Source organism: Galeopterus variegatus, unplaced genomic scaffold (genome assembly GCF_000696425.1).
Source record: "Galeopterus variegatus unplaced genomic scaffold, G_variegatus-3.0.2 Scaffold6597, whole genome shotgun sequence".
In the NCBI taxonomy this organism is placed as follows: domain Eukaryota; kingdom Metazoa; phylum Chordata; class Mammalia; order Dermoptera; family Cynocephalidae; genus Galeopterus; species Galeopterus variegatus.
In genome coordinates, this window is record NW_007732708.1 from 7,602 (window position 1) to 16,378 (window position 8,777).

The 8,777-nt window shown below is 41.9% G+C and overlaps 1 protein-coding gene across 1 annotated transcript in view; it reads left to right on the forward strand.

Moving 5' to 3' along the window:
• The first annotated feature begins 1,913 nt into the window (after positions 1–1,913).
• SIRPB2 (signal-regulatory protein beta 2) overlaps positions 1,914–8,777 on the forward strand; it is a 13,249-nt gene continuing 6,385 nt past the window's right edge. Inside the window, exon 1 of the mRNA XM_008591041.1 lies at positions 1,914–1,986. Within this exon, the coding sequence (XP_008589263.1) occupies positions 1,914–1,986 (73 nt within the window). The remainder of the gene's footprint in view (positions 1,987–8,777) is intronic.

The following is an 8,777-nucleotide window of genomic DNA, read 5'->3' on the forward strand; positions in this document are numbered from 1 at the left end:
CCAGGGCCCTTCTTGCTGTGGCTCAGTGCTCATCACGGGGCTGGTTGCATGTGTTGGGGGTGTGTGGCTGAGGCCCTCAGCCCCCCACTGCCTGGGCTCAGGAGAGCCTGGGCGCTTCCTGTGGCAGCTCAGTGGTTGTCGCTGGGGTGTTTGCACGTGTCAGGGGGAGTGGCCGAGGCCTGAGGCCCCCACCCTCAGGACTGGTTGTGGGTGTCGGGGACATGGCTGAGGCCCCAGCCCTCCCCACTTTCTGGCTTGGTAGCCCAGGGGACTTCTAGTCCTTCTAGGTGTTATAGGTGTTCTTTGGTGAAATTAGACCTTTACTAGTTAATATCAAATGTTGTCTCCGATTGTAGATACTTTGTACTTTCTTTCAGTTCTGAGTTGGAATATTTGTGGTTCCCACCACTTAAACTCTGTGCTGGAACTAACTTGTTGTCCTTTGCTTACTTCTAAAATAGGGGAACTTGGGCCGGCCCGGTGGCGCACTGGAGAGTGCGCCGCCTGAGAGCGCAGTGGCGCTCCCGCCGAGGGTTCGGATCCCATGTGGAGACCAGTTCCCGCTCACTGGTTGAGCGCGGTGCAGGCGCGACACCGAGGGTTGCGATCCCATTACTGGTCAGTAAAAAAGACAAAAAGGAAAAATAAATAAATAAAATAAAATAAAATAGGGGAACTTTCTGTGGGGACCAGCACTTGAGCTCTGTGGTTAAGCTAATTGCTGTTTTGCTGCTGATTTCCTAGGGAAGGCATTTTGTACAGCTCAGGTTTTAATTGTCTTTACAGGTACTTCTCGTTCTCATGAGATCTGGTGTACCTGGGTTGTGTAGAAACTCCAGTCTGGGCCTGAGTCTGTTCATCAAACTGCACCCTGTGCAATTCTATATTCCTGACCAGTCTCCTCTGAGTGGTCCTGTGCAGATTGGGGGGGCAGATCAGCTGTCCTTGCTGTGCCCCAGTGTTCCCCTGGTGGACCCATCTCCCCCACCACCCATGCTCCAAACACTTCTCATGGGATGGGCCATGGAACAGGCCATACTCCAGTCCCTTGCGATGACTCACTGGCCTCTGAGTGGCTCCATTTTCTCAGTTGTTGTGGCTCCTCGCTCCTATGTGGGTCCACGGGAACACTATTAGTGGTCTTGCTGTCCTGGGGGCCACAAAAGCCCTCTTCTCCCCTGCTGCCTTCAAGCAACTTCATCCAAAGGGTACAGCTATGGCTTCTGCCAACTCCTGCTCTATGCACTCAGCAGCTGCAGCCTGGAAGCAGCTGGTATTCGAAATGGTCAGAGCAGTTCTTTCTTTCTCTCATCGTGGCTTCTCCCACCTTCAAGCACTCCGTAGGTCTCTCCTCTTCTTCCCCTGAGCTCTAGCAGCCCCAGCTTGGTTGTCTTTGCTTTTTTATAGGTGTAAATCAGTTGATTTGTGAGAGAGAGTGATGCTGGGGACCATCTATTCTACCATCTTGACCAGAAGTTGCTGTTCCCATTTTGCAGATGAGAAAACAAAGGCTCAGTGATGGCACGTGATGTTGAAAGCTCACACAGCCAGGACGAGACAGACCCACACTTGATCGAAAGGCTGGCTGACTCCAAAGTAGACTCTGTGATAGTGGTGCTCATTTCCCTCCCAGCATGCCTAGGACAGGGCCCTTGGCAAGGACTCAATAAGGTTTTGACACAGTAATTACAGGAACAATGGCCTAGACCCAAAAGCCGGATACCCTTTGACCAGGCTCCTTCCTCTTGCACTAGCTTGTCTTGCTGTGATAAAAAACACTTCCCCAAGTAGCCGTGGCCAAGAGAAGCAGAAACGGCCTCATCCACAGGCCCCACTTCAGACTTCACCACCCGCCAGAGAGCAGAACAGTGGCCAGTCTTCAGGACCGCCGGAGACATCTTGTGCCCCTCACGATGCCCACTCCCAGCCGTCTAGCCCACTTGCCTCACTGTTCCCTGCTGCTGGCACTGTTCCTTGTCCTCTCAGGTGAGTGGGATCTGGGACAGAATAGAGTCCACCCCCGCTGGTCTCAGAGAGGGGTGCCAAGTGCTCTGGCATGCCTGAGGGGCTTGACCCCACCAACGTGGAGTGTGGAGGGGTACGCTAAAGACTTTCCTGAACCCAGCATAGAGCAGATCTGGTGTCACAAGACAGGACTTCTTTGGAAACAGCATAATGAAGTGACTAAGCTCCCAGGCTCTGGGCTCATACCCACTGAGTCCCGACTTGAACACTGTCATTGCTCTGTTAGCCTCCATCTGCTCTCCTTCAAAACGGGGACATTCTGGGCCAGCCCGGTGGCGCACTGGAGAGTGCGCCTCTTGGGAGCGCGGCTGCGCTCCCGCGGAGGGGTCGGATCCCATGTGGAGACTGGTTCCCGCTCACTGGCTGAGCGCGGTGTGGGCGCAACACTGAGGGTTGCGATCCCTTTGCCGGTCCCCAGTATGGGCGCGACACTGAGGGTTGTGATCCCGTTGCCGGTCAATAAAAAAGACAAAAAAAAAGGAAAAAAAAAACGGGGACATTCATAGCACCTTTCTTTAGAGGTGCTGTGTGTATTAAATATAAAATCTCTGAGGCTCGGCCCTGGACAGGTTATATAACTTGTGAGGCCCAGTGCAAAATGAAAATGCAGATCCCTTGTTCAAAAATTATTAAGCAACACAGCAGAGCATTAAATCAAGCATGGGGTGCTTCTAAGCATGGTGTTCTGTGCGACTGTACCCATGAGCCAGCCCTGGCTCAGCTTGAGATGCACCTGGGCTCAAACCTCACCACTGACCTGTTTAAGTAACTTCTCTCTGAGCCTCAATTTTTCCCATCTGTAAAATGGGGCTAGCGATAGGACACACCTCATAATTTTGTTTGGAGAAATAGCTGGCATAACATAAAAGTTTCATAACCGTTAGCTGTTGTTATTATCATACCATGTCTCCCATATTTCAAGGTCAGGCCAGTTTAGCCCCTGAGTCTTGGGGCTCCAGTGAATAGCTGAGCTTCTGAGTCCAGAATCCTCTGACCCACCAGGTGGGATACTTGGCTCTCAGTAGGCTCATTCCATCTCCTGCCTATCTGGGCTTCTCTGCCCCAGACCCTACTGAGATCTAGATTCTGTTCATCACACCTTGGGTCCTCCAGTGTTGTCACCCCCAGAAGAGGTCCTGATGGGGCCCAGGCGTGGGGTCAGACCCACGTGCTCCCTTGCTCACTGGATGTCTGACTCGTGGTTTCGATTGTAACAACGTAAATTGTAATTCCTCATCACCCATTCCATTGAGTGTCTGCTATGTTTGAGGCACTAGGCTAGAAAATCACAAGCCAAAACTACCCAGAGTCAATATATTTCCAAATATTTTTTGAAAATGTTGATTTTCTACCAGGCTTCCAAAGGGAGCCTCTCAACAAGAACTGTGAAAGGCAGAGGACGCAGAAGGAAAACAGATGAGAAGGAATCCCAGAGCTGTGAGGAAGGGGCTTGTCCAGCTCTGCAGACAGGCAGAAGCAGAGATCCCAGGACACCTCCTAAAGCCCATGCATTGACACAGAAGGAGACTTGAGAAAGGGAGCAGGAGGGGAAGGGCTGTGGGCACAGGACAAATTGTAGGCTCTAGCTTCTTCCCTGGGGTTCCACTTGCCCAGACTTTCTGAGTCCTCAGTTCTTCCACTGCCTCTCCCCCATTAACCGCCCCTTTCTCCCCCACCCCCCAGGCTTCATCTTCATCAATGTTTTTATCTTTTTTAAAACAGCTTTATTGAGGTGGAATTGACATGCAATAAACTGTACATATGTCAAGTATACAATTCAATAAGTTTTGTGGGTGTTGGGTGTGTTTCACACTTGTGAAATCATTACCAGAATCAAGACAATGAACACACCCAACACCCACTAAAGGTCCCTTGTGATTCATCCTTTCTGCTCCTCGTCTCCAGGCAACCATTTATCTGTTTACTGTCACTACAGATTAGTTTGCATTTTCTAGAATTTTATGTAACAAGGATCATACAGTTGTACTCCTCTTTGTCTGGCTTTTCTCACTCAGCATAATTATTTTGAGATTCATTTATGTTGCACATATCAATAGTTCAATGCCTTTCATGTCAGTCCATTGTGTGGATGTAACAGTTTGGTTTTCCATTCACGTTTTAACAGACATTTGGGATGTTTGCAATTTGGAGCGATTACAAATAAACTGTCTGTGAACATTTGGGATCAAGTCTTTATGTGGACATATGCTTTCACTTCTGTTGGGAAAATACCTAAGAATCAAATGATTGGATCATATAGCAGGTGTATGTTTTAACTGTTTAAGACACTGCCAAATTGCTTTCCAAAGCCCTTATATCATGTTACATTCTCATCAGCAATGTGTAAGGATGACTGTTCTTTCGCATCTTCACCAGCACTTGTAATGGTCAATCTTAATTTCAGTCATTCTAACAGGTGTGTAGTAATATTTCATTGTGGATTTAACTTGCATTTCCCTAATGTGTAATGATGCTGAACATCTTTGATGTTGAGCATACTTTTTTGTGAAGTGTCTATTCAACTCCCATTTTATAAAGTGTTTCTTATTATCAAGTTTTGAGTGTTCTTTACATATTCTGGATGCAAACCTTATATGAGATATATGCTTTGTAAAGATTTACCATGCTATGGATTTTTTTTTTTTTCACAAGTGTCTTTTGAACACCAAGGAGTTCTTAATTTTTATGTAGTCCAATTCATCAAGTTGTTCATGTTTGAATCATAATTTTGGTGTTGTATCTAAGAAATCTTCGCCTAACCCAAAGTTACAAAGATTTTTTCCTATGTTTTCATCTAGAAGTTGTATAGTTTTACACTTTCTATTTAGTTCTGTTAGACATTTTATGTTAATTTTTGTATATGGTTGAAGGTATGAACCCAAGTTTCTTTGTTTGCATATGAATGTCCAGTTGTTCTAGCGCCATAATAGAAAAGACTCTCCTTTCTCCACTGAATTGTCTTTGCACCTTTGCTAAAAATCAGGTGTCTATAAATATGTGGGCTGTTTCTTGACTCTACTTCCATTGATATGTTTACGTATCTTTGTGCAAATACTACACTGTCTTGATTGTAGTAGTTTTGTAGTAAGTCTTCAGATCAAGTAGTATTCATTTTCCAACTACATTGTTTTTCTAATTGTTTTGGCTATTCTAGGAATTTTAGATTCAGCTTCTCAATTTCTAAAGCAAAGCCTGTTGGGATTTGAATAGAGATTACATTGAATCTATATATCAATTTGAGGAGAATTGATATCTTATCAATATTAACAATTTTAATATATGAATAGTGTGTATCTCTCTATTTAGTTTAGTTTTTTTTCTCTCTCTCTCTGTCCCTCTCTCAGCAATATTTTGTAGGTTTCCAGTTTAGAATTTCTTCACATTTTTGATCGAATTCATCCCTAAGTATTTCCCATTTCCGATGACATTGATGATAGTAATTTTTAAAATTCAGTTGTTTGTTGCTAGTATATAGTAAAACAAACAATTTTTGTAAAATGCTCTTGTATCTTGCAACCTTGCTAAACTCATTTATTAGGTCTGGTAGCTTTTTTTAAAGATTTCCATTGCAATTTTGATCATGTCATCTACAAATAAAGGTAATTTTCTTCTTTCTTTCAAATTTGGATGTCTTTTATTTCCTTTTTCTACCTTATTGCACTGGTTAGAACCTCCACTACACTGTTGAACAGAAATGATAAAAAGAGGCTTCCTTGTCTTGTTCCTGATCTTGGGGGAAAGGATTCATTCTTTCACCATTAAGCATATGATATGTTTGCTGTAAGATTTTCACAGATGCCCTTTATCAACTTGAAGAAGTTTCTTTCTATTCCTAGCCTTTTGAGAGTTATTATTAGGAATGGATGTTGGATTTTGTCAATTGCTTTTTCTGCATCTGTTAATATGATCCTATGGGTGCGTGTGTGTATGCGTTATAGTTAAGTAATAAGGCGAAATACATTGATTGATTTTTGAATGTTAAACCAACTTTGCATTCTAGCGTAAACCCAGATTGGTTGTGATGCATTATACTTTTTATGTATTTCTGAATTTGGTTTACTAAAATCTGGTTTTAAAATTTCCATCTATGTTCATGAGTGATATTGGTTTTCTTTTCTTGTAAGGAATTTGTCTGACTTTGGTTTCAGGGTAACACTGGACTCAGAATAATTAAAAAAGTATGCCCTTCTTTTCAAATTTCTGGAAGTCATTGTTTAAAATTGGTATTTTTTTAACACATGTATAGAATTCACTAGTGAGATTATCTGGGTTTGGAGTTTTCTTTCTGAGATTTTAACATAAAAATTACAAGATAGTAGAGCTATTCAAGTTATCTATTCTTTTTGAAGTAGATTTGGTAGTTTGTGTATTTCAAAAAAATTTGTCCATGTTTCCTGAGTTGTTAAATATGTATAGACTTAAAGTTATTCATACTATTCCATTATTATCCTTTTAATATCTGTAAAATATGTAGTGGTATCACCTCTTTCATTCTGATCAATAGATTTTAATGATCTACTCAAAGATTTTATTATTCTCATAATTTTTTTACTTTCTTTCTTCTTTTTTTTTTTTGGCTTTCTACTTTATTGACCATTCAGATCTTGATGATTTCCCTTTTATTTTTTTTCCTTCTTATTTTGGGTTTAGTTTGTTCTTTTTTTCTAGTTTCTTAAGGTGAAAAATAGGTCATTTATTATGTCCTTCCTTCTTTCCTAATATAGGTATTTAATGCTATAAATTTCCCCCTGCTTTGGTAGCATCCCGCAATTTTAATATTGTGTTTTCATTTCCACTCAGTTCAAAATGCTTTCTAATTTCTCTTTTTTCTTTGACTCATATGTTATTTAGAAGTGTGTATTTAGTTTCCGAATATATGGGAGTTTTCTGGACATCTTTTTGTTATTAATTCTAATTTAATTCCATTGTAATCAAAGAATATGCTTTTCATGACTTGAATTCTTTTAAAATTATGGGGACTTTTTTTATTTGGGTGTGTAGTGTTCCATAAATGTCGATCAGGTCAAGTTGATTGATAATGTTTTTCAAGTCTTTCTATACTCTTTTTTTTTTGTCCTTTTTGTGACCAGCCGCACCGTGCTCAACCAGTGAGCGCACCGGCCATCCCCATATAGGATCTGAACCCGTGGCGGGAGCGCTGCTGCACTCCCAGCGCCACACTCTCCCGAGTGCACCACGGGCTTGGCCCTATACTCTTTCTGATATTCTGACTATTTGTTTTATTAACCATTGAAAGAAGGATACTGAAATCTCAGACTCTGACTATGGATTTGTCTATTTTTCTTTGACATTCTATTGGTTTTGGCTTCATGTATTTTAAGGCTTTGTTATTAAGTGCATAATATCCTAAATTATCCTTGATTAATTTACTTCTTTATCATTATGAAGTCTTTATCCCTGGAGATGTTTTTTGCTCTGAAATCTACTTTGTCTAATATTGGTATAGCCACTCCAGCTTTCTTTTGATTAGTGTTAGTAGTATATTTTTTCCCATCATTTTCCTTTTAACTTATATGTGCCTTTATATTTAAAGTACATTTTTTTTTTTTAATCTTTTTTCCGTGTCTGGCAATGGATCGCAACCCTCAGTGTTGTCCCCGTACCAGACCGGGGACCGGCAACGGGACTGCAACCCTCGGTGTTGCTCCCACGCCTCGCTCAGCCAGTGAGCGGGAACCGGTCTGTATGTGGGATCCAAACCCTCAGGCGGGAGCGCCGCCGCGCTTCCCAAGCGGTGCACTATCCAGTGTGCCACCGGGCCGGCCCTTAAAGTACATTTTTTATAGGCAACATATAATTGGGTCTTACTTTTTTATCTCGTCTGACAATCTCTACCTTTTACTTAGTGCATTTTGGCCATTTACATTTAAAGTGATTACTGATATGAGTAGGTTTAAATCTATTACTTTCCTATTTGTCCTATTTATTCTTTGTCACCTTTTCCTCTTTTTCTGTCTTCTTCTGGTGATTAAATATTTTATAGTATTTTTCCACCTTCTTTATTGACTTATCAATTATATGTCTTTATTTTGTATTTCAGTGGTTGCTTTGGAGTTTATAGTATACTTATTTAAGTTATCACAGTTTATCTTAATGTGATATCATATCATTTCACATATAGTATAAGAACCTTATGATGATATACTAACATTTTCTCCCTTGTAGTCTTTATTCTGTTGTCATAACTTTTACTTCCTTCATGTGGTATAAGCCTCTCAATAGGATGTTAGGATGATGATGATGATGATGATGCTTAGTTTGGGGCCTTGATTTTAAGATTTGTTAGGTGGATATAGAGCTAGGGCTGGGTCTGGAGCTCACAGACCCCTCAAGCCCACTGTCCAGACTGGGTCACAAACCCTTCACACGCAGGTCCATGAGCTAGGTAACAGGGAAAAGGTCCTTGGAGCCATGGTAGAAGAAATAATAGTCTTTATTCAGCACACACATGTCTAAGAGCTAGGCAGTCCAAAGAGAAACTGAGCAGCTGTTGACAGAGTCCAAAGAAAAACTGAGCAGCTGCCAGCAAAGTAAACATACTCCATTTTTAGACATGAGCTCTGCCTAGCAGCAGCTTCACACATTGAAGAACATACAAGAATAGCAAGAAGCTAAAAGTAAGGGGCCTAGCATGCCACTAACTCCACCCCCACACAACTTGTTTACAAAAAATGTGCTGCACCACCCCCAACCAGACCGGAGGCATGGGGCCTGACTAAACTACTCTATTT